General features: G+C 42.2%; 2 protein-coding genes across 2 annotated transcripts; both read left to right on the top strand.

The window, feature by feature from the left end:
• Window positions 1-1,903: 1,903 nt before the first annotated feature.
• LOC139207363 (heterogeneous nuclear ribonucleoprotein A0-like) lies at window positions 1,904-3,740 on the top strand. Its single transcript, XM_070837063.1, has one exon. The coding sequence runs from the start codon at window positions 2,110-2,112 to the stop codon at window positions 3,022-3,024; it is 915 nt and encodes a 304-aa protein (XP_070693164.1). The 5' UTR covers window positions 1,904-2,109; the 3' UTR covers window positions 3,025-3,740.
• Window positions 3,741-6,652: 2,912 nt separating this feature from the next.
• On the top strand, window positions 6,653-23,955 carry klhl3 (kelch-like family member 3). Its single transcript, XM_070837061.1, has 15 exons — window positions 6,653-6,722; window positions 9,733-9,867; window positions 10,090-10,196; window positions 11,417-11,538; window positions 15,344-15,506; window positions 15,771-15,880; window positions 18,280-18,396; window positions 19,511-19,660; window positions 19,785-19,902; window positions 20,221-20,418; window positions 21,198-21,299; window positions 22,027-22,155; window positions 22,822-22,962; window positions 23,645-23,788; window positions 23,918-23,955. Exons 1-15 carry the CDS (start codon window positions 6,673-6,675, stop codon window positions 23,944-23,946), a joined length of 1,815 nt encoding a protein of 604 aa, XP_070693162.1. The 5' UTR covers window positions 6,653-6,672; the 3' UTR covers window positions 23,947-23,955.
• The last annotated feature ends 1,536 nt before the right edge of the window (window positions 23,956-25,491 follow it).

The raw sequence follows: 25,491 nt of genomic DNA, 5'->3' as shown, positions 1-25,491 counted from the left end.
ATAAATAAGGTTCTGGTGGACATGAGGTTTGCAGGGGTGGCGGATGTGCTCACGTTTCATTCAAATCCTCTGATCCAAAGACATTTTCAAGTCTTTGGAGTACCGTCCAGTGTGACGCTTTAAATGTTTGGTGCTGTTCTAGGCAACAGGCTTGGCTGGGCTGTGCTAATGTCGTCATTTTTGCCACCAGAGGATTTTATATAATCCGTTAGTTCCTCCATGTGTGTCTCCCATTTACAGCCCAAATCACATGGCTCGAATCTCACAAATATGGCAGAAAAGAAAAAGTGCCCTGTGGAGTTTTCATGTAAACAAATAACAGTAGTGTTTAAAAAAACTGTGTTAACCAGCTTGGCGCCTCCATTCTTGCCTTTGTTGGTGCATTGCTGCTCATCTTTCAGCCTCTCTCACACACACACACACACCTGTAGGTCAGTGGGTGAGTGTGGAAACATTTACAGGAGTGTGTATCACGTCCTGTCCCTGTGCACGAGCAGAAGACTATAAACTATTAACGCTACTAGGAGTCAAAAATCCCACAAGGGCACTTTCACAAAGCCAGACACACTTAAGGTTAAGTAGCTGCGTGAAGCATCAGCGCTAAACGTGCAAAAGAAGATGAAATTTACAGAAAGTGAAACTAATAAGTCAGTCAAAAAGAAAAAACGGTCAGTGGGAGCGATTTCACAGCTGCTATCTGCTCCTAACTGGGCGTGCTGCAGCATGTGTTCATCTCCTGATGATTCTTAAGGACAAGGTTGTAAAAGCACCTTTTTTTTCTTAATCTAGGGAGGGGCTGAGAACATTTCCCTGACTGTGAAGAGCTCACATGAGCCACTGAGATGCATGAAGTGTTTCCACAGAGAAGTGGGCCGACACTGATCATCCAGAACAAAACTGCACTCTGCAGAACTTGTGCTTGGCTCAGTGTGTTGTTGCTTCCTAACATATTTTCTCTTTGGGTTCAAGACAAGTTTAGCCGACTGAAGTTATAAATAGCAAAGAGGACAAAGCGGTAACCGTCCTCTGTTGCTCTTCCCGAAGATCTTTCCACATTTTTCCTTATCCGAACTGAAGGTCTCAACGATAGTGTGCAGATAGGAAATCCCTCTGAGGCAAACTTTTGATATTGTGCTACATAAGTGAGATTGACGTGATTTTATAAGAACCAAGATAACAAAACAACTGCATTTCGTTGCTTAGAAACATGGTGACGATCCATGCTAAACACACACAGCAGTAGAGAAAATAAAAATGTAAGAAAAGGAGCACAAAGTGTGTCTCATTGTTCATTCAAGGAAAACTGCTGTGCATAATTTGTCAGTGTTGGTTCTTCCTTATGCATTTTCACTTTGGGTCCAGGACCAGTGTGACCAGTTCTCCCTGTCCCTGAAGTAATAGTTAAACAAGTGAAGCTCTGAAAACTGTTTGTAAGGCGAGATGTGTCTGTTTTAATGTTTTACTGTTAGATTATGCCACTTTATAGGCAGCACACCAGCCTTTATATATTGGAAATTAAGTTTGGATACCCTTCGGATTGGTTTTCTGCATTCAACCTTAGAGTTAATGTCTAAAAATGTGCTTTATTTCCGGTTTAAAACTGTGCAGTCACATGTAAAGCTGTGCAAAATCCGAATGTAGTAAAATGCCGATTTGTGGTGTATTTACTGACCATCGGGTCTTTACATTGTCCAAAGCCGGATGGCTGTTATATTAAAATAGGGAGTATCTAAGGTGTGTAGCTGTATTTGGCAGGTTTCCGGGAATAACAATAATGTGATCTGTTGGACTTAAAGAGAACACGGCTTTATTGACGTGCTTTGTGCTGTACTAGAACAAAACCAATGCCCGCAAATATTGAAATCCACGCTTCCCTTTTTTTTTTTTTTTTTCCCTTAGCGCTCGAGTGTAAGATTTCCGACACCCCGCGAAGGCAGCGGGAACGTGAATTCCTCGCCAGCCAATCGGGGCGCTGGTTTTTTTCAAGCTGGCCAATCAGCGGCGGCTACGTCTTACGAAAGCGAGCGAGTGGCACGGCCCGCCCTGACGTTCCTCATTGAAGAAGAAGAGGGACGGTCTCAGCGTATCGTCCTCAGAAGAAATCCCATCATGACGAACAAACTTTGCAAGCTTTTTGTCGGAGGACTGAACGTGGAGACGACAGATGATGGCCTCCGCAAGTACTTCGAGCAGTACGGCGCGCTCAACGACTGCGTTGTGGTCATGAACCAGCCGCTCGGACGCTCCCGCTGTTTCGGCTTCATCACCTACTCCACACCGGAGGAGGCCGACGCAGCAATGGCGGCCAAGCCACATGTCGTCGAAGGCAACAACGTGGAGCTGAAGAGGGCCATAGCGCGGGAGGACGCCAACAACCCGGACATCCTCGCCAACGTGAAGAAGATCTTCGTCGGCGGGGTGAAGGACCACATCGAGGCGGACAACCTCACCGAGTACTTCTCCCAGTTCGGCGTGGTGGAGAAGGCCGAGATCATCTCTGACAAGCAGACCGGCAGGAAGAGGGGCTTCGGCTTTGTCTTCTTCGAGGACACCGACTCCGCCACCAAGGCGGTGCTGACCAAATACCACACCATCAACGGGAACAAGGTGGAGGTGAAGAAGGCCATGACCAAGCAGGAGATGTCCAGCAGCGGCCGGGGAGGAAGAGGTCGAGGGAGAGGGATGCAGAGCTATGGCGGCGGAAGAGGAGGAGGCGGCGGCGGCTACGGAGGAGGCTACGGCGGCAATTACGGAGGCGGCTACGGCTATGGCGGGGGTTACAACGGCGGTGGAGGAGGCGGAGGAGGAGGAGGATACGGGGGGTACGGGGGATACGACGACTACGACAACCAGATGGGGGGTGGGTACAGTAATGGTGACTTTGGGGACGGCTACGGACAGCAGCACTCCAATTATGGTGCAATGAAGGGGAGCAATTATTCCTACAGGAGCGGGGCTCCTTACAACAGAGGAGGGGGCGGCGGTGGCTACGGCCGGGGTGGAGGGTTCAGCGGGGGCTATTAGTGCTGCCCCCCTCCAGGGTTTTGAGATGTTCATGGGGGAAAAAATTCAGATTACAACGAACTTGAATTCACACACACACACACACACACATGCATCACACAAGCCCAGGTGGGGGGTTAAAAAGGGGGTCTTTGTGTTCAGCTAAAGGGAGCAGTGCCCATCACCCACGCCGAATGAATGAGACTGTCCTCTGGATCCTGGCTCCCCCCACCAAGACCCCATCTGTCCTCTTATTCCACACATTATGGACTTTACTACTAAGAATTGTGAATTTATTGAATTGTATTTTGTTATGTTGGGGAAAGACTTGTTTTGAACCATTTGTAAAGCCGTAATCAATGTCAGTCACTGCTTTCTCAACTCAGAATTGAGTTTGTTTGTCTTGCAAACCAGCCAGATGTGTCTGTCATTTTTGCATCATGAACTCAGGGTTTTAAGTGAAGTTGGTGGCAGTGTCTGCAGCATGGGACTCGGTTGCTTGAGTTTCTTGATCTTAAAAAAAACAAACAAAACAAAAAAAAAAGACGTGGCAAAGTATTTTTTGGAGAAATGTCACGGATTGTTTTTTCTCGTTGACTGTAAATTTTTCCTCCCACCTTTCCCGTCCCATTACTGGCTTTTTGTTTAGATTAAAACTGGTTTGAAATCCATGTGTTTCAGTTCAGCCCTATGTTCTATTCTGCTTTTATTAAAGTTTTTAATGTTTTGAAAATCCATCTTAATCTCGCAGTCTTAATTCAAATTGTGTGGGTTACTTTTTAAGCAGATCAGTCTTTAATATCTGGATTGTGGTAGTTTGGGTCTTATGTTTTTTTTATTTATTTATTTTAGTTTTTTTCCTTTTTTAATCAGCATGACTTGTATAATCTGCCTGAGTTCATAAAGCTGCCACCAGGAGGGAGCATTGCATGGAAATTCCTGCATTTCTAGTTCATCAGCCATTTTATACAGTCAAAAATTGGAAGAGGTGTCTGTGTGAGTCACCTGGTAACCTTTTCTAACACACTGACCAAAAACTCAGCTTGAAATCCAATTAAATTTGCAATTTTCCACGTGGCTGGTGAATAAAATTGGCTGGTTTTGACATCCAGGTGTTTTAATGTAGCAAATTTCAAAGCTAAAAGTTAAAATTTCTTAATTTATCCTTTAAAAAAAAAAAACTCAACCCACAGTGTTCATTTGCATTGTAAAAATGGGATTTTGTTTCCCCTCGTTCACCTACAAACCACTACATTAAGTCATCTGACTTTTCTTGAGGGGATTTTCTGTAAACTTAAGTACTTTCAGTATCTGTACATATTTAAATGAGTTGGAACAAAGACCTGCTGCACCGTGCCAGTTTCTCCCAGACTCTCCATTAAACTCTTCAGGCAAAATACGTCCACCTGTGTAGCATCTTTTCAACAACAGGACGATTTAAAAGTTCTGCACATCAGACTTAATGGAAACACAAAGCGATGTACAATTACATAAATAAGCTTCAAATGTTTGTATCGCTAACTGAGCCATGTTCCCCTTAAACATGCTGCTCTTTTCCTAAAGTTGGCAAACATACAACAAAGTACGACACATCAGTGTACAAACTGTATAAAACCAAGTGTTACCTGTTTATGTCATTAGTGTGCAGGTTACGTACAGAAGTCAGGTAGTAGATTAAAGGGTGCCACAGGTAAGATTGTAAAATGAAGTTAAAACTAAATAAAACAAGACGAAAGTTACAGTTCAGTATAAGACATGAATAAATAGTCCAGAACTTAACTTGATGATGAACCGTAGGAGGTAGAGGGAGCTGGTGTGGCTCAGGACAGTGATCCAGCAGATCAGACATGAAAGCAGCGTTAATAAGCCCAGAACAAATCAATCAATGTATAAAGCTTATTGCGTGTAATGTAATGGTGGACACTTGTGTGTCTTCTCTCACCTGCAAGTGTCCATTAAGACAACAGTAACCAGCTCACCTGTGCTGAAATAAAGCTTGAAGCTGATTAAATAAAATGTTATCAGGGCAAAGCACAACGTGAACACAATATAAACTCCCTCTACAAGACGTGGGCTTTAAATTAAGTAATAATGTTTGGTTGTTATTGTTCTTCAATGGTGCAAATTCCCATTACAATGAAGCAATTAATTAAGATATCTAATCCAGTTACCCTGAAGTGAACCTCAGGTGTGAAGCCCTGATTCAGTTAGACTGTAGACGCCATTAAGTAATAACTACCTACCAGCATGTTGCTGTGAAGCTTGGTAAATAGAGCTGAATGCAACGATTATGTATTTATTTATTTTCACAGATTAATCATGTGGTCTCACAATACAATATCACACATCACAATATCCTAGAGCCCAAAATGATCTTGTCAAATGTCTTCATTTATTGTAAAAATGGCCCAAAACCCCCAATTATTCAGTTTATTGCAATGCAAAACCAAGAAAAGCTGCAAATTATCACATTTGTGTGTCTGGAATGAGCAATTTTTGTTTCAAATAGGACCCAAACTAGTCGCTGATTATTTTTCTGTCGATCAACTAATAACTAATTGTTCGTTGCAGCTCTAATGGTAAAAGGTGAAAACATACATGGACCACATGTAAAGAGTTTTGTCAACAGTCCTTTAAACCCCTTTAAACATCCCTGAACACGACCAGTGGCAGAAACAATTTAATGTGTTAATTTAACCAAAACAAATGATCTCAATACGAATTCAAACTGTGATAAAACGTGAAGCGACTTTGATTCTCAGACTTTGGTTGTATGGAGGATATTTCTGGTTATGATTAATATTAAAAAGTCCAAAATAATGGAATAAAGCTTGAAGCTTGAAACTGATTAAACACTTTCTTATTCAAATATCCTTTTAAAACGTCTTTTATAATGTGTTTCTTTTGCACTAATATTTCATGTGTTCACTTTGAGTTGAAATGTTTTGATAGAAAATTATGAAAACTGGCAACTGACACAGTGGATCCAGTCCCCTAGTTGCACAAGGGATCCAGTCTCGTACATGCACAGTAGATCCTGTCCTGTATATGAGGATCCAGTCTTGTACATGCCCGGTGGATCCGGTCCCGTCTGTGCTTGGTGGATCCAGTGACAAAGCCAGTGTCAATAAACATCTGCACCAGATTTGACGAAAAGACTAAAACTAAAGACATTTACTGCATTTTTTGTGTTTTATTTCAATAAATCCTAAAATGCACAATTCATAATTTCAGACGTTTTTCTTTCTTCTTCGCTAGTTTTCATTTTCTCGTGTGTGTCTACTGTTAATTGTATTTACACATCCTATTAAGATGTCTTTCTTTTGCACTGATATTTCATGCGTTCACTCTGAGTTGCCTGAAATGTGCTCTACAAACATACTATAATAATTATAATAATCCTATAATGAGTCTTTTTTATTGTAATGTTTTATCATTACAAGGCAGAGCCGGTATAGGTTAATTTATTTATTTATATATATATATATATATATATATATATATATATATATATATATATATATAACTTAAAATATTTACTAAAGATCATTATTAAAATATAAAAGCCACTCACACCAGACTTTTGGACTACAAGCGTCCATGTTTTTAACAGACGCAGTGGCTCCTCTCGTCGTTAGACGATCTCTGCTCGGCGGCTGTCCGGCGCTCATGCCCGCCGTGGTGTCTCACTCCGGGAGGATGGACGGTGTGTCGCCGGGGTGAGTTGGCTCAGCGGTTGGGGATTATTTAGCAAAGCTGTCTACATCTACATCTGTTGGGTAACATTTAACATGATCCACCTGCGCCTGAAGCCGACGCGGAGCTCCCTCTCTCCGGCCAAACCAACTCAAGCTAGCCGTGTTGACTAACAGTTAGCTTCGGTTTAAGTTAGCTAGCATCGGCGGCTAACCAGAGTCCAGGTTTACTGGACTGTCGAGACATTTGGGAGCTGTCACCAAGATGTTGTTTAAAGGCAGCCAGCTGAGGGGCAGGCTGGATCCTTAAACAGCTAATTAGCACGATGTGAGTGGTGATTTTATGGCAGTTAAGCGTCGCAATCTTATGTTAGCTGTGAAGTTGAATGCTAACAGCTAGCTTGGAGCTCAACAAACTAAAAACAAACATTTATCAGTGGACTTCTTTTTTTAATATTTGGACAAACAGAGACGAGCTTTTCAGTGGTGTGGACGCAGGCTGGTTAGTTTGTGCTGGTTTGTAATAAATGAACCAACTTGAGGCTCGTACGTGCTGCATCATTTTATTTTTTCCTTCTTCAAACTGTTTTTGTTTGAGGACAAAAGGCTCATTATGATAACATCCACACAGATGACAGTGTAGCATGTACACCCAGCTGAAGCTAATGCTGATAAGTCCTCCCTTCATGAAAGTTGTAATGTTCAGTTGTGGCTGAGGCTGTTGTAGAGAGGTGCACCTTCCACTGTATGGTGTCTGGAGGGTGTAGTTTGTGGTGCAGTTTAACTGTGACAAGTGTTTCTGCCTGCTGTCATTGATAAAACAATAGAAAGTTATGCAGACTGGCATCTCATAGATGCAGAGTGGATCCAGTCTTGTAGATACGTGATGGATCTAGTCCTGTGCATGTCTGGGGGGGATCCAATCCCCTAGATGCAAGAGGGATCCAGTACATGCACAGTAGATGTAGTCCTGTGTGCACACAGTTGATCCTGTCCTGTACATGCCTGGGGTATCCAGTCTCCTCACATGCATGGTGGATCCAGTCTTGTAGTTGACGGCGGACCCTGTCCTCTACATGCACAGTGGATCCAGTCCTGTAGAGGCACGGGGGATCCAATCGCATGGTGGATCCAGTCCCAAAAATGCATGGTGGATCCGGTCCCGTTATATGTACAGTGGATCCAGTCCTGTACAGCCACAATTGATCCGGTCTCATCACGTGCATGGTGGAACTAGTCCTGTAAATGCACAGTGGATCCGGTCGGTCCCGTTACATGTACAGTGGATCCAGTCCTGCTTCATGCTGAGTGGATCTGGTCCTATACAGACACAGTTGATCCAGTCCCCTCTCATGCATGGTGGATCGAGTCCCGTTACATACACACCAATACAAAATCACATAAATGTGCCATTCAATCAGTTCACATGTTATGTTCTCCTCCTTCCACCTGCTCTCAGGTAAGTACTCGTCACCTCGTGTTAAAATCTGAATTTGCATGTTATCAAAGTTCTTATGATTTCACTTGGCAGGTTTTTTAAAGAAACATTGGCTGACAGGAAATATTCTTGTTTTTCCTTGTGCGACAGCCTGAGAAGGGCTTAAAGAATAAAGGACAGAACAATATTCTTTGTTTTTCTTGCTGTCAACAAATCCCATGAAAAGACCCAAACCAACATTAATGTATCTCAGTGACTGAATCCTACTACAGACACTCACTGCTGTACCAAATGTGCATTAATCCTCGGTTAAAAATAGCCCCTAACAAACTCATGGTCTGCGACCGAGTTTCATCCGTTATAAACTACATTTCCCAGCTGTTTTTAAAACATGAAACCGTATGTTTGTGACTATTTACCTCACTAGACGGTAGGGTTTGGGGCGGAGAGCCTAATCCATTGTTGGTTTTTCGTCTATTCATGGGATTTGTTGACCATAAGGAAATTATATGATACCTCTAGCATTATCCTTTAAGTCCATGTGACTAAAGAATATGATCAGAAAATGGGTCAGGCAGTTCTGTCATCCAATTGTCTTGACTACAACATAGATCCTCTGTCAAATATCATGCTTGAGTGGTTATTTAGCGCAGTTAGGACGAGCTGACAACCATCACTTTAATAGATTAGTACATAAATGATTGATCTAGAGGTGTGTGAAGGGCTACAACTAACGATTATTGTCATTGTCAGTTAATACACTGATTATTTTCTCCGTGAACTGATCAGTTGTTTTCGCTATGAAAATGTGGCGAAACATGTCGATCAGTATTTCCCAAAGCTCCCAAAGAAGGTTTTTGAGACGGCGCTTTAATTTTCCCACAAATTGGCGTCTTAGTTGGTTCTTTAAACTCAAATATCTGACACACAGTAAGTAGAGCTGAAACAATGAGTTGATTTGCCATATCTGTGACAGTGGATTATTATTTAAATAGTTTTTGAAGTAAAAATTCACCGCCCTCCACTCATCAAATGTGAAGACTTGCTGGTAAACTGAATGTTGTTGGTTTTTCTGCTGCTGTCTGCACAAAACAAGGCATCTGGAAGCATCACGTTGCGTTCTGGGAAATTTTAATGGCCATTTTTTTTTTGCTATTTTCTTGCATTTTATGGACTAAATGATTAATCAGTGTTTAAATAATCGTTTGTCCCACACCTCTGTAATATTTCACGTGAGGAACAATCTACACAAGATTAAAAATGAATTCAAAAGACGTATAAAACCACGACTTTGGAGCCCCTGATGTGTAACGGCATCAGAGATACATGACATCCAAAGCAGATTACCCTGAAGAACCAAGGATTATTAAAGGAGGATGAGCCAGTGGGGTCATACTGGCATTCAGAAATAGCTACCACCAAAACTGGGACACACTGGACCAATCTTAACAGTCCTTTCTATTGCACAGGACACTAATGCCATTAACAGGAGTAAAGACAGTATATTAACAAGGTTCCTGTGAGTCCTTAAAAAGTCTAGCTTTGGGTCACCGTCTAACTCTGCTGATCCACACATTGCCTCTCATGTCTCACCAGTCTGGTGGCCGCACCGGCCTCACCACGACCAAACCTCGCCACGGACTCCGAGGAGGACACGATGAATGGAGGGATGCACACCTTCAACCAGACGCACATGAGGAAGGCTTTCCAGCTGATGAACGACCTGAGGAGGTGTGCTGCCCACAGTGGTGTTGTTGTTTTTTTAACACCTTAATTGGCACATTTGCTGGCAGCCGTTCTGTCCACACGCAGCTTTAAAGACGCTCCCTTTTCTCAGCTTCTCTGTTTGGGTATTTATTTTTGACACAACAGTGATGACAAACACTTGAATAAGCACAGATAAGAACTCTCTCCCTTCCTTCCTCTCTCTGTCTGTTGCTCCTCATGCTTCAGTAAAAAGATGCTGTGTGACGTCCAGCTGGTGGCGGGGAACGTCCAAGTGCCGGCTCACAGGGTGGTCCTGGCGTCCTGTAGCCCCTACTTCTGTGCTATGTTCACAGGTACACACACACTCTGAAGTTTGCCTGGCATCATATGTGAAGTGTGTATGTGTTTGCTACTGCTGTCATATTCCTAGTTCTATCATATAATCAAATTGTAAAGAAATAAACAGACATTTGAGTGTGAAAATTGATATTTTTTGGGGGGGAAAAAGCAGCACTACTGCAGGGCTCTGCCTCGCAGTTTCTCTCGTGGTCTCAAACTGCTGCATATCGATTGAAAATTAAATGTGTGAATAATTCAGCAACAAGTGTGTGATGATGATGGCAGAGAGCCACAGAGGGTGCTTTGTACTCTTATCTAAAAAAGACCCACTTGGAAATACTCAGGATTTTGGTAGGAAGACGGCAAGATTGAATGTCTGTCCTACATATTTTTATCTCTTTATTTGGTTTATATGTAGATTTGGAGACCTGTATTACAAGAAGTTATGTCTCTTGTTGGTTTGCTCTCTCATGGACATAAAGAGATGTTCGAATGGTCCAAATCTATGTGTTTTATTAGAAGGAATAATCATTTGTGGCTAATTTTGACTAGGAGATATAAGAGTTTTGGATATAGTGCAGTAGACGATGGGCAGCAAACAGGCTGTAATGGCTATAATGGCTTGCACCTGATCTAAGTATGTCCAATAAAAGTGCTTGTTTTTACCACTGACAGGCTGAGATTGTTTTTCAAAGTGTCTGACAATATGACAGAAATGATCCCCGCAGAGACAGATGTGTAAGATCCTTTTCACTTAACCAGAAACAGTCGTTGGATCGTGCTATTCAAACCCACCAGACTCCATTGACAAAAACGGTAATTTTACCTTGCGGCATAGGGGAGTTGCTGGTCTACTGCTGCCTTGATTAGTTAGTTTGTTTGAGCTATTGTGTGTTACATAAGTCTTGTATTGGGTCTGAACTAACCTTTTAAAACTCCAACGTAACACAATAACACAGACAAACTAACTGATGCAGACAGTGGAAGGCTAGCACCTCCCTTGTAAAATAACAGTTTTTGTCAATGGAGTCTGGTGGCTTTGAACCGAGTGATATATGGACTGTTTATAGTTTTAAAAAAAGGATCTTAAAGGTCTGTCTTTGTAGGGATCCTTTATGTGATGTTGTTAGACACTTAGGCCACTTCTTGGCTGCCGAGAGACGAACAAAAAATTTAAAAGTAGTGCCCGCGTTTAAAAATCCAGCAGTTATCCTTTAACTGTGTGTGTTTGTAGGTGATATGAGTGAGAGCAAAGCCCACCAGGTGGAGATCAGAGAGGTGGACGGACAGACTCTGAGAAAACTGGTGGACTACATCTACACCGCTGAGATAGAGGTCACAGAGGACAACGTCCAGGTGAGAGTGTGTGTGTGTGTGTTTGAGAGTGTTTATTGAAAAGGGAGAATGAGGAGGAAGTGAGTGAGAGGGAGGGGAAAAAAAGTCTCTTCCTGTTTTTCCTTAATGTTTTTTATTCTTTCTGTTGTTTTTGTGCCTTCTACTTGTACTCTAGTTTTGCTGTAAAAAAACATTAGCGTCATCTTTTAGCAGCAGTAACAGAATTAGTGGGATATTAACAACCTTTTCTCATCATAAATCCTTTCTGCTCTTTCTCTACTCTGGGCTTGTTATTTCAAAACTCTGCCACAGTTTTTTTGGGGGGGATTATTAAATCAGAGAAAATGGTCCTGCTGCTCCCACCAAAAAGGTCCGGACTGTAAAACTTCCTTGTTGCAGAGAAGGAAACTTGTCTTGCAGCTGCTGTCTTGACCTTTTTCTGTGTGCAGCCCTTTGTTTTTAGCAAAAGTCAGTAACAGCAAAACACCCAACCCAACTCCAGTATTCAGAAGAGGAACTTCCTTCATTTTCAAGAATTTCAAAAGTTTCAATGAGGTCTTTGTACAGTGAATACAGAGGTTGTGGCAAAATTTTAACCCCCTTTATACCATTTTAGGCTTTTGGTCCATCGATTAAAGTAATTGGATGACAAATTCCTGTGCTTTAGTAAAGAGCAATAGTCACTAGATATCTCACTGGAATCTAATATAAAATGTCAATAGGATAAAAAAATATTCCTGATATCACAATAGATACTGAGTGAAGTTTAGAGACAATGACCTCTGTCCTCGTCCCTCTGCTGATGCAGGTGTCGCCGTTAGAGGGACAAAGGCTGGTTTGTCTCAACTAGCTGTTGAGTTTACAAGAATTTGCCAAATTTGAATACATGAAAAACTGAGCTGAGGAAATATATATATGCTTATATAGTTCCAGGTTAAGTAATCAAGTTATTCTGGTTAGTTTAGGGATTGTTTCCACCCTACGTCTGGTGAAAAAATACAACTGAAATAAGATTAAAGAGTTTTTAAAAGCTCCTATCTTTTACTATTTTAGTCAAAACTGTTGTTTGTATTTACTGTGTAATGATTTGAAAGATATCAGTGTTCCCTTAGGGCCTGATCGCTCTGCCTCTCTGGTTTAAATTTCAGACCGTCCTGAATGAACGAGCCTGAGGAGCAGATATTTATTGCCAGAGGTGCAGGAGCTGGTAATGGTTGTGAGCTCTCAGTGCTTTGCCGTGACCGCTCTGCATTGAGGCCTTCGTTTATGTCAGGGGCATTAACTCTCAGTGTTTGCATGGCTGTGGCGCAGGGGTTGAATAAATGCAGCAGCAGGCAGGATACTTCCTCTGATTATTAGCACAGGAAGTGTGCATGCAGAGAGGCAGGAAATCCTCCCACTGTTAGCAGCGTGCCTGTCTGATTGGCTCACTCGTGAATGTGAGACTTTTATATATGCGTGTGTGTTTTGACTCTTGGCTCATATTCAGTAAAAGGTCGCTTTTACTTTTCGTCTCTTCAAACTGTGTGTTTTCTCTGTGTAATATACATGTTGTTTGTGCTGTCCTCTGTGTGTGTGTGTGTGTGTGTGTTAGGGTGTCACAGCTGTTGTAAGCATGGTTTCAGCGGGCCTGATGCTCCCTGTTATAGGACATGAGGCTTCAGGGCAGCTGTGCACAGAAAACAGAGGTGACAGTAACAATACACACTCAGAGGATGAGTGAGTGTGCAGACAGACCGTCTCACTGACCCAGTTAACATTATGTGAAGGGATGCTGCACAGGGTGTCTGTTAGCATCAGCCTTTGAACGGGACACTGACTGCCTGCCTTACTAACTGATTTAAAAAAAGAAAAAAAAAAAAAGCACCCGTCATTCATCTGAATGAGGCCAGTGGGTCAGTGCAAGGGGAGGGGGGGTAACAACACAGAGGGGTTCAGCTAAAGAAATGTGGGACTGTCCAGTAAAGAAGTCTAATCTTTTGCTGCATCATAATGTGTAATCTGCGTTGGCTAATCAGACACATGCAGGCACCTTTTCCTGGGGTCTTATCATATCAAAACAAATCCCTTTTTATTGTAGGATAGGAATTTAGATTTATCAGTGTCCTTACTAAGTTAGGATGGCATAAGTCTGTATGTCAGTCACACTGAAGATGAGGAACAACATGAACCCCAAAACTGTAGAATTTTGCATTAAATTTCCCACTTTTTTTTTTTTCCTCAAAACTCCACATACTGACATGACAGCGTCCGCCACCTCTTGCTTGCTTTAAATCTTTAACCTGGGCTGAGAAATGGGAAGAGAACTTCCCAAAAAGATGCACTTTCCGACGCGATTATTGCCTCAGATTTATTTAAAGTGGTATTGAATATCTGTCTCTTCCTGTCCATCATAGTGAGCTGCCTAAGTGGTGACGAGTGAAGTGCGACAACCGTCGGTTTTAATCAAGGCAGGACAGGACGAGTGCTGATTGAATAGTTCACACTTCTAATTAAGATTTTTTTTAGATAAGATAAGATTCGAGTCCTGAGATAGGATAGGACACAGCCATGGGTTTAGGAATTGCTTCTGCAGTAGATTAAAATAGATTTTTCCAATTTTTGAAAGTCAAGTTAGGAGAAGACAAGAAGTTAGCAAGTCTTCTAATCTGCTGTTTTTGTGGCTGTAGAAGCTCATGGATCATAGCGGCATCCCTGGATGGTATTTCACTGTCTCCTGCACCTGAAACAACACGCATCCATCACAACAGCCTTGTTTTAACACAGAGCTGAATTATGGCCGTGACAGGATCAGATTAAATACATTTCCTACACGTTTATACTCAGGGACAGTTGTTTGTCCAAAATCACCAGAATTTCACACAATGTTTAATCTCATATCACAGTGTCACAGTTGTCAGTATCTTCTTGCTGGCAAATTAAATTGAATGTGATGTGTTCTTAAGTGCTGTTGCCATAAAATAGTCTGTATTCATTGTGACTCCAAGATTGTTTATATGCCAGTTTGAGGAGCTTGCATGGAGATGCGGTGGTGAAACTTGAGAGCTGCGGCCACAAGAACGCACCAAAAAAAACAAAAATAATAATTAAATGTTGTCAGTGAACAAAGCTGCTTGTAAATTGCATCAGATTTGGTTGTTCAGCCATTACACATTGCAGAGAACAGAGCTTAATCGAATCCAGGGCTTTGATTCACTTACAAACACTCTCATTTCCTTGTGCTGACAAAACAATATTGATTTCTTTTAAAATCTTGGGCACCAAGGTGACATTCACAGAGGTTGATGACTAGCTTGTTGGACTGATTGGTGACAGCTCGACTGGTTAAGTAATTAACAAACTAACTGACTGACTGACTGAGTTAACGTATTGCATGTGTTTTTCTTTATTCCAAAAAAGACAGAAGTCCTACTAAGCTGTAGTTAATGTAAATGAATGCTCCACTAATATTCCCGTCTACATGCAGCCTTGCTTTTACGTAGTTTTCCACCAGTCGCAGACTCATTCGTCTCGTTCCTTCTGTCATTCCTTCAACCACCTTCTTAAAAAGCTTGACGTTGCAGTATTTCTACATATCCCAAAACCTGTTGTCGGGGGGGGGAGCGGCTAACTAACTTTCAGCCACCAAATGTTCCTACATGTGTGGCTGTGGGTGGTAAATAACTGTGCTCTTCCATGTTATTTTTAAAACACTTTTGGCTCGTGTGGATTCGTAAACCGACCCAGAATATGGATCCAGAAGTCGCCTCCCTTCCAATAAAGCTCTTCCATCAATAGAGTCCAGTCACAGTTTTACAGTGACTTAATGCTCGTGTCCTTGTTGCAGGTTCTACTTCCAGCAGCCAGCCTCCTCCAGCTGATGGATGTCCGTCAGGTCTGTTGTGAGTTCCTGCAGTCTCAGCTTCACCCCACCAACTGTCTGGGCATCAGAGCCTTCGCTGACCTGCACACATGCACGCAGCTTCTCAACCAAGCCCACGCATACGCCGGTAAGCTCCTCAACATTCACAGCACACAAGTCTTGAGTCATCTGTGTCACTTGTGCGTGGAAGGTGGTGATGCTTCAATTAACAGCTAGTTTGTCCAGAGAGTTTGAAAATGTCAAGTTTTAAGTGATAATTAAAGTTAAAGGACGCTGGGGGTGTCTTTCAGCAAAAACATGCTAACATTTGGGCTTTAGCCGGTGTTGGACATTGTGTTTGTATGTTTCAGAGCTTGTGTTGTGTGTGACCCTGAATGTTTGTGCCTCTCAGAGCAGCATTTCACTGAGGTGGTGCAGGGAGAAGAGTTCATGGGCCTTTCTCTGCAGCAGGTGTGCAGCCTCATCTCCAGTGACAAACTCACTGTTTCCACGGAGGAGAAGGTGAGACACCACAATGTGTACACACACACACACACACACTCTTCAGCCCTTTAATAACAGCAGTTTGTCTCTTTCCTTGTAGGCGGAAAGATATGTGAAAATTATGTAAAGTTATTTTCCGGGTACACAAAATAAGAGATAATGATAATAAAAAGGGACAAAGTTTAAGGATAACTTAGGTGTATTAAAACCTGGACCCTGTTTTTTTTTTTTTTGAGAGGACTGGTATATAAAGAAAGTTTTGGAAATGGTCCAGTAAACTGCCTCAGCTGGCAGCTGTGAATGAGCTGCAAACGGGCCGCAACGGCTGCACCCAATCAAAGTACATCCACTCAAAGTTTTTGTTTTTACCACTGACAGGCTAAGTGTTTTGTGGAAAGGATCCCTACAGAGAGAGAACTGTAAAATCCCCTTTGTTTAACCAGAAACAGCTAGAACAGCTGTTCAAAGCTACCAGACTCCATTGACAAAAACAGTAATTTTACTTAACAGCACAGTAGATGCTGGTCTACTGCTGCCTCGATCAATTAGGTTGTTGTGTGATTTTGGTGTTTTAAAGAGTTAGTTTGGATATAAACTAACATGTTAAAACACCAAAGTCACAGCAACTAGACAAGCAACTACTGTGATCAGTGAGGTAAAATTACTGCTTTTGTCAATGGAATCTGGTAACTTTAATCAAGCGATGCAACAGCTGTTTCTGCATAAACTAAAAGGATCTGACTCTGGGTCTGTCTCTGTAGGGATCCTTTCTGTAATTTGGTCAGACACTTGTAGCTACCCAATCCCAAAGTATGTAACAATGGGGACCAAGTTTAAAGATACTACAGCTGTATTAAAGACATGAGGCCTCATCATAATCACTCAGCTCAACTTGGCAGCAGACATATATTCCAGAGGATGTCGTGTCTGTCAGCTGTTATCAGCCAGTCAACAGGAAGAGTCTGGGGGGAGCGTTGGTGTGTCATCCTGCTGTCGGAGCGGCAGCGGCAGTCAAGGTGACTGCTGGCTCAGTCAGACAGACAAACAGAAGGAGCTGCTGTCTCTCCCTGTTGTCTCTCTCTCTCTCTTTTTATATATATATATATTTTTTTGTTGGTTGAGATTTTTAGTCCATGAAAAAGTACCACTGTTAGCAGATATATAGAAATTAACCCTAAATTAGTTGTTATTCAAGTGAAATCACATAAAAAAACAAACCGCATATGGCTTCTTACTTAGATGAACTACTTATTTATTTATTTTTTGAATTTATTTGTTTGTGGACACGCGTGTGCTTTTGAAAAAAATGACTGCATTGTCCTGATATCCTGGGTTTCTCCCACTTGTATTCTCCTAATTACAGTTTATATATTGTTATATTTATAGGTTGATATATATCTTTATTGCCTTATATTATGTGTTCATATTTATTTGCCTTGTGTATATATATCTATATATCTTTTAATTTTATAATGCCACTCTTTTATCACAGTGTCATTGTGTTGTATTATACATGTGTCTAATTTGTGGCTGCAGCTCATACTGTGAGGGTCTCCTGTGTGATTTCTAGAAGTAGTTTGAACCCAAGAAGTTCAGGGGAGTCGTCGAGTAAGTTAACAGCCCTCTTTTCCCCTCAACTGCCGTCGTCTTTGCCCCTTTGTGCACAACAGGAGGGGCACTCAGTCCCTCGTCGTCCTGAGCGGAGCTGCTCCCCAGGCGACAACAGGAGATGATTAAGTGTGAATGAAGCGGGAGATTCTTGATAGAAAAAGAAGCAGGACAATGGTCTGCCACCTCGGTTATGCTGATTTACTGCCGGGAGAAACTGTGAGCAATCAATACTGGTATTTCACTATGAAAGAACAGAGTATCTACACCCAGAACGATGCTGTTCACACAGTCAGTGAGCGAGACCGTCAAAATAAGGAAGCCTGTCTGAGGCCCCCCCCCCCCTCTCTGCAAACCTCTCAGGTCAGAAATAAATGTGGGAGGAGAAAGTTTTCACACACACATACATTGACAAATCAGTTTTCTATTATTTAATTTTTTTTTTGAAATTATAAGAAAAGAGTATGTAAAGGAAAAATAATTAGGAAAAACAAAGAAATAAATAAAGTATGGAATTGAGTGATAAGGCTTACATCCACACATGTAAACTCTTATTTAAAGTCAAAGCAGGACAAAGAAAGAAACTTTCTAACAGAAATCTGAGTGATTTATGTCTCTCAGAGCAGACAGAGCAGGAGGGTAGTAACTGAGCAGCATTAACTGTGGGGTAATAACACTGACCCGGCAGGACCAGGAGCCACTAGACTCACACCTCTTTTGTTTCAGGAAGGTTGGTACGTGGTTTAAAGTCACATCGTGGGTCTGTTTGGTTTAGTGTAACTGAGCATATTTCTTATTTCTGCCTCCAGGTGTTCGAGGCCATGATATCTTGGATCAAGAACGATAAGCCGGCTCGTCTGGAGTACATGCCCAAACTGATGGAGCATGTCAGACTTCCACTGCTGTCCAGGGATTACCTGGTGCAGGTAAAAGAGACCGTCTGTCTGCTCTGCTTTGTTTTCTGTTCCCGTGCACGTCACTCACACAAGATTCGTTTGTAGTCGTAGAAAAAGGTCGCCCCTGAATGTTGTGAGTAACACCAAACACTTATTCGTGTCGGTTAAGATTCATCCAGATCATAAAGTATAAAAAACAAATACTGTAGGAAGTGAAGGCCTTTAGTTTTAATGAATCCTGTCGGATGAGGGGAAAACAAATCAACATCGAGTCCAGTTGTTTTCTTTCTGTGTTCAGATGTGGACACATGCTTCAGCTGCTTGTCAGTGTTGCATTATATTCTAGAAACTCACCAAATCACAGTTAACAATGTTCTTTAACCAACAATATCGTCCATGAAATCACAGCTCAGGGTTTTCTGTTAAATACTATAAAACTGACACTAACACTAACACTAAGGCTAAAACACTACAAACTCTCACTAATGTGGCTGTGATAAAGGGGTATTTCACTTTTTAAATAGTGTTTTTATTGTACCTTTTATTTGATGCTCTTCTCAACTGAGATCACTAACAGAGTGAAAGAAATAGCACAAAGAATAAAAATAGCTCCCACCCATTGAGTAATTTTACATACTTGATTTGATTTCTACTGTTTTTATAGTTTAGTATATAGTTTATGTTACTGTTTGATGTTCAGTGACCTAGAGATTTATTTGTTTGTTTATTTATTTATTCATTCAGTCATGTAGTCATTATTTATTCGGGTATCTATATTTTGTCTTCGATGTTCAGTTGAGTAGTTATTCAGTTTCTAGCTTTTAAACACCCACTACCTCTATTTCACGGTCCTTTCTTGTGTATACTGTGCATAAGTCGTTATGTTCTCTCGCTCACTGCTAGAGAACCCAAAAAAGTCAGGAAGTAGTTTCCTCTATCAGCACCTCGAGTAAAATAAGTCACCGTGGTTCCAAATTAAGGATGCAGGTAGGAGAGAAAGACGGTAATTTAGCTGCTGCACAAGTCCACAGGTTCACTGTTACCTGGTTACTCAAATGTAAGTGTAAATTCACTGTATGACAGAGTGCTGTGCTGTTATTTTGTTTGGTTAATAAAGGTGCAATCTGCCTGAAATGTGTTTCAGATTGTGGAGGAAGAGGCTTTGATAAAGAACAACAACACATGTAAAGATTTCCTCATAGAAGCTATGAAGTATCACCTGCTGCCAGCTGACCAGCGGCACCTCATCAAGACAGACAGGACCCGACCACGGACCCCTATCAGCATCCCAAAGGTACACACACACACACACACACACACACACACACATGCCACTCAGCAAGACATGGAGGCCTTCATACAAGATACATATGCGTTTACTTTTTTAAATGGCTAACGCTGACTGCGTACCTGTACAGGTGATGATTGTGGTTGGCGGTCAGGCTCCGAAGGCGATCCGCAGTGTGGAGTGTTACGACTTCCAGGAAGATCGGTGGTACCAGGTAGCGGACCTGCCTTCAAGACGCTGCCGGGCAGGTCAGTTTGTGTTTCGTGGGGCCGCACGAGAGTCTGAATGTTCAGAAATCAGTCTCTAGTTTAGTGCGACAGTATTTTCTTTGTCATGAACAAACAGCATCTGGATGCCGGAGTGTCCTTGAATGCACCAGCAACATGTAAAACAATATAGTAAAGAGACTAAATATAAACAGCCACTAATGTTATCGTTATATGTTTTGTTATGTCTGACTTTACAGACAAACGTCAGCAGCTTCAGTAAAAATGTGATTATTACATCCTTAACTAAGCTCTGACTTCTTTCTGCCTGTGTGTGTGTGTGTGTGTGTGTGTGTGTAGGTGTGGTTTCCATGGCGGGATGTGTGTATGCAGTCGGGGGGTTCAACAGTTCGCTGCGGGAGCGAACGGTGGACGTGTATGACGGAGTGAAGGACCAGTGGAGCGCGGTGGCGAGCATGCAGGAGAGACGCAGTACACTGGGAGCTGCTGTGCTGGCGGATTTACTGTACGCTGTGGGGGGCTTTAACGGAAGCATAGGTACACACGCACACACACACACACACACACTCACTCACACACACACACACACACACTCTCTCTCTAAAGGCCTGAGTAGCAGGTTTATTCATGTCCACTGTGTATTTGCTTGGTTCCTCCTACACATTAGTCGTTACTGAAGTCATTTTCGTTCAATCACAGCTTGTGGTTTAAAGTTATAACGCTAATATACTTGGTTATGTGCTGTAATTCTGTATTTTGTGCCAAACTTGTAGTTTTATATTCTACAAGTTGTACTTGTACCGTAGTTTCTAATGTCACAAGCTTTGATTGCATGAGGTCAATTATTTAGTATCTCAATCCGTGACTATCCTTTACGTTTGCACTTCCTACATTACTAACACAAATGATGAATTATGAAGTCCTCTAACACACTGAAGCTCTCACACAGGTTAACGAAAATATTTTATAAGATTATTGGTTGTTTTTTTTAAAAAAAAAAAAGCAAAGCAAAATTGTAGAAGGAAAAATGACTGAAAATGTTAAGATTAGGTGGAGAAATGTGTGAAGAGGAAGGAATGGACAGGTAAGAGGAGAAAAAAGCTGATTTAGTTTCTCTGCAACTTTTTTCAAACCTATTTTTCCCATCAGGCTTGGCGTCATTATCTGGATGATTACACCTGGAGGCTGAGCAGAATGTAATCACATGCAGTAGCTGCCCACTGCGTTGTCAACAGTAAACACTGGAGACATGGGAGCCATTTTCTTCTCTTCTTTTTTTAACATGTTTGCCAAAATGTTGTGTGTCTCTTCGCCAGGTTTGTCGACAGTTGAAGCCTACAACTATAAGACGAACGAGTGGATGTACGTTGCCTCCATGAACACCCGACGCAGCAGCGTGGGCGTCGGGGTGGTCGACGGTAAGACAGAAGTGTTTGTTTGACCTGGGAGACGTCGTACTCCATTTCAATGAAAGTATTTTCCCTACAGGAGATGGCGTTCAGCACGGAGCCACTTTGGAGAAGTGTAATCAGTGTGCGCTATACTTAGATATATTGTGACTGCTTTAAATTGTCGTCAGAGAGCTTTTCTGACAGGAAACTGAAGTTTCTCTTTGCTTGCTTCAAAGCCACCAGACTCAATTGACAAAAACAGTAATTTCTCCTCACATAAGACTGGAGCCCGCTGTGCTACTGCTCAATCAATCAATGAACTAACACTTCATTTTGGATCCAAACTAACCATTTAAACCACTGAAGTCACACAGTAACACAAACACATCTTCTTTGTTGAGGTAATGATAGAGTAGCAACTCCCGTTTTCTGGGAGTTAAAATTACTGATTTTTTTAATGGAGCCTGGTGGTTTTGAATTGAACCAAAGGAAAGTGAGAACGATTTCAGTTCCCCACCAGAGATGGCAAGACACAGTTGTAAAAATGTTTGGTGGCACATGTGTTTTTTTTTAGATGGTTAGAATAACATTTTCCTGCGGTCTGTGACCACAGCAGTACATTACTTCCTGTCTCCGCTGAGGCACTTGCCTACTTCTCCAAACTGTGGGCGTCCTGACCGCCATCATCTGTAGGTGACAACCCCACTTCAAATAATCCAAGCCCTTTAAATGGTGTGTGTGTGTGTCTCTACAGGTAAATTGTATTCAGTAGGAGGCTACGATGGAGCGTCTCGTCAGTGTCTCAGTACGGTGGAAGAATACGACCCTGTTACTGATCAGTGGTGCTACGTAGCTGACATGAGCACACGGCGCAGTGGAGCAGGTACACACACACACACACACACACACACACACTATATTCCCCTCTACTTTACACATAGAGCAGCAAAACAATACGGCTTTTCCCGGAGCTACTAAGATAAGATAAGAGATTCCTTTATTAGCACCATGGCGGGGAAATTCACAGTGTTAAAGCAGCAAGTAAGCAAAAGTAAAAGAAGAGCAGAACTAGAACTTCAATAGAAACGATAAATGATAAACTAGTGGACAGAGATGTACCCTAAAAATATGTAGGATTTAAACAAGATGAAGTATAAAAATAGGGACAATGTACACAAAGTGGATTTTAATCAGATTAAGTTTCTTTAGATTGTCATTATTTGACTGTAAATATAGAACAACATGACCCCTGTTGTTTTGAGGACGCCTTGCACAAAATACAATACTGTATTGTGGTCAATGATAGTGTTGAGTTTTTGCCCAGCAATTTTCTACAGAGCAACAGCGCCACCTGGTGAACTTTGTCTGCAATTACATTAATTGCAGACCCCCCCCCCCCAGAAAGAACATAAATAGTAAAGTCCTTAAAGTGAGCAGAATGACTCACAACCTCATTTTAACATTGAAATCTAAAGTCAGGTGTCAAAACAGTTAAACAGTGCTCACACTGATACATCTGTGTGTGTGTGTGTGTGTGTGTTTTGTGCAGGTGTTGGTGTGTTGGGCGGTCAGCTGTATGCAGCAGGAGGACACGACGGTCCTCTGGTGAGGAAGAGCGTCGAGGTGTACGACCCTCAGATCAACACCTGGAGGCTGGTCTCTGACATGAACATGTGCCGACGAAACGCAGGTCAGATAACGACCACGGACACACGGCATCCACGAAACACTCTTTAAACATTTATAGGTCATTTAAATACTAGAAACTGCAACATTTGTGGTTTTTGAGAGACGTCGAATGAGACTTTTCCAGCAGTTATATGATTTCTCATAGATATCTAGTCAGCAGCCATTCGTTAGCTCAACTCTGGATGCCCAAAATCTGCTCTTTACTGCAGAGGGAGGCGTCTTCTGCTAAAAAGTGATGTTAAGTTCACTAAAACGTCATTTTTAATTCATCAGTTTTTGTGTAGTGTAGTTTTTTACCTGTCAACATTTAAGTGGATTAAGTGGATTTATTAGTTGAAAATGTGATTCTGATTAGTCAATACAGCATTTTGCTGTCTAGCATATGTGTATAACGGAGCATTGCTAAGGTCGCCGTTCTGAAAATCATTTTTCTAATCAATAAAATCTTTTCATGTCAGTATTTCATCTCACATTTTTGATTTCTTTAGTTCAAAGCCATAAAATAAGTGTGAAAATGTAGCGAGCTGCAGCCATTATCGCAAAACGAACCCCCCAAAAAAACAACATGATATATTTACGTACCTGCTCTGCTCTCTAAATATCGGCATTGGCCATTGAAAACACATATTGTTTGACCAGGACTTCACACATCATGTTTAAGGTGTCACAACTGTCTCCTCAAGGTGTCTGTGCCATTAACGGGCTGCTGTACGTTATCGGAGGAGACGACGGGTCCTGTAACCTTTCCTCTGTAGAGTTCTACAACCCGGCCACGGACAAGTGGAGCCTCATTCCCACAAACATGAGCAATGGACGCAGCTACGCCGGTGAGTCCGATCACGCCGCCGGCAACACTCCTACACCACAGAGAGAAACAAACATTACAGAGTCTTCACACGTGACCTGCTCGTGCAGCCGCTTCTCTCGCTCACTCTTTAATTTTCTCCCTCCCACAGGAGTTGCGGTGATTGATAAGCCTTTATGACCCGGAGCCTTCCCCAGCGTCGGCTCTGCATCAGCAGCCGGTTTCACAGAGACTCAGCGGGCAGCCAGAGACGTAACGCTGCCCAAAAGGACGCCACGCCCTCCATCCTCTGCTGACGCCATAATCTAGGATGCATCCTGAGGAGTCTTTTGACGCTAAAACCACAACCTGGTTTTGTTGCTAAATGTCCAAGACATTTCCATTAGTGGGGTCCTGACTCTTCAGGGCACTGGTGCACTGGATAAGAAACAGGGTAGTTGTCTTATCGAGAGCTGGTTGTCTTGGTGGGACGTTTTCGGATGCCAAGCACATAATGAGAGGCTGTATCAGCTGACGACAGACTCCCTCGGACACTGATGTGATGGACCACATCAGAGCTGGGAAACGGGAGTACTGATGTTTTACCTGGAGACCTGGGCACGCCACAGGAGCCTTTTTCTTTTAATTACAACACTCACCACAGCTCACGAGAATATAAATCCGCTTATGGCAACTACTTACTCGGCTTGATTTTAAGATGCGAGCCAAGTAGTTTGGCTCTCGTGCTGCCACACTAAATGAAAAGCAGGTTTTTTTCGGAGAGCTGCAGCCTCACGAGAGTCGCCGCTTGGCGTGTATTCGTTCTCAGCCTGAACGCATGGATCAAAAGAGCTGCAAGATAATTCAAAGAATGTAGAAAACATCCTGTATGCAAATCAGCCGACGTATTTAATATTTCTGAGGTGGTTTTTAAAGGGGTTGAGAAACGCTGCTGTGGTTTTTGGACCAGTTGATTTGATTCGACGCAGCAGGACTTGATTCTGTCGTCGACACACTACTGATGCACTGATCACTTGCACTGACTGATGCGGAGCAGGCAGGCGGGCTGTCCGCCGCCACCGATCGGCCGGCTGGACGTACATACGCCTGCTCGTCTTTCCGACTGACCAACTGGATCGCTGACCTGCTGTACTGATCGCACTCACGGGAGCGTTTACACTCACCACGTGAAGGCCAATAATTTCATCCGAAATTGTAAAAGAAGTGCCAGTGATGAAGATGATGCTGGAGTCTCCTGGTGTTTTTATCTCTTGGCAACAAACCGAAACGATGACTTGTTTTTCAGTAGTTGTCAAAGGGAGAGTGTCAAAATGCACTGCAGAAATTCAACTGCAAAATTATGATTTAAAAGATGCAGGTTTAAGGTTTTTTTTTCTATTTATTGTTTTGGGACAATTGATCGCAGCATTTGTTCATATCATCCTCTCAGCCTGGTGTTACACATGTGCTCTACTCCCATTCATTCAGGTGATGGTGTAGTTATTTAGCTGACTGACTGGTGCCATAGCTTTGAAAGAAAAGAGATTTATATTATAGAAGCTGTTGTACGAAAGGTGTCCTCAGCCAGCCTTTTCGTTTCTGCCTGCAGTCTTAAAGAAAAAAATCATGGAGTAACTGGACACGATCAGCTGTCTTAACAAGAAATCATACAAAATGCTATAAAAACACCATACTGTTGTTTTTAAAGGCAAAGGATACTTTCAGTGTATTTAAACCTGGGACTTA

This window comes from Pempheris klunzingeri, chromosome 9, assembly GCF_042242105.1.
Source record: "Pempheris klunzingeri isolate RE-2024b chromosome 9, fPemKlu1.hap1, whole genome shotgun sequence".
NCBI classification, from domain to species: Eukaryota; Metazoa; Chordata; class Actinopteri; order Acropomatiformes; family Pempheridae; genus Pempheris; species Pempheris klunzingeri.
Note: the sequence above shows the minus strand (reverse complement) of the source record. Positions and strands in the feature narration are given on the sequence as shown.

What these genes read in the sequence shown, in the direction of transcription:
- LOC139207363 (XM_070837063.1), top strand. Translation starts at nt 2,110, where the DNA reads ATGACGAACAAACTTTGCAAGCTTTTTGTCGGAGGACTGAACGTGGAG.
- klhl3 (XM_070837061.1), top strand. Translation starts at nt 6,673, where the DNA reads ATGCCCGCCGTGGTGTCTCACTCCGGGAGGATGGACGGTGTGTCGCCG. An exon ending in CTTCTGTGCTATGTTCACAG is followed by an intron (nt 10,197 to 11,416) that starts GTACACACACAC and finishes GTGTGTTTGTAG; the next exon opens with GTGATATGAGTGAGAGCAAA. An exon ending in CAATGGACGCAGCTACGCCG is followed by an intron (nt 23,789 to 23,917) that starts GTGAGTCCGATC and finishes TCCCTCCCACAG; the next exon opens with GAGTTGCGGTGATTGATAAG.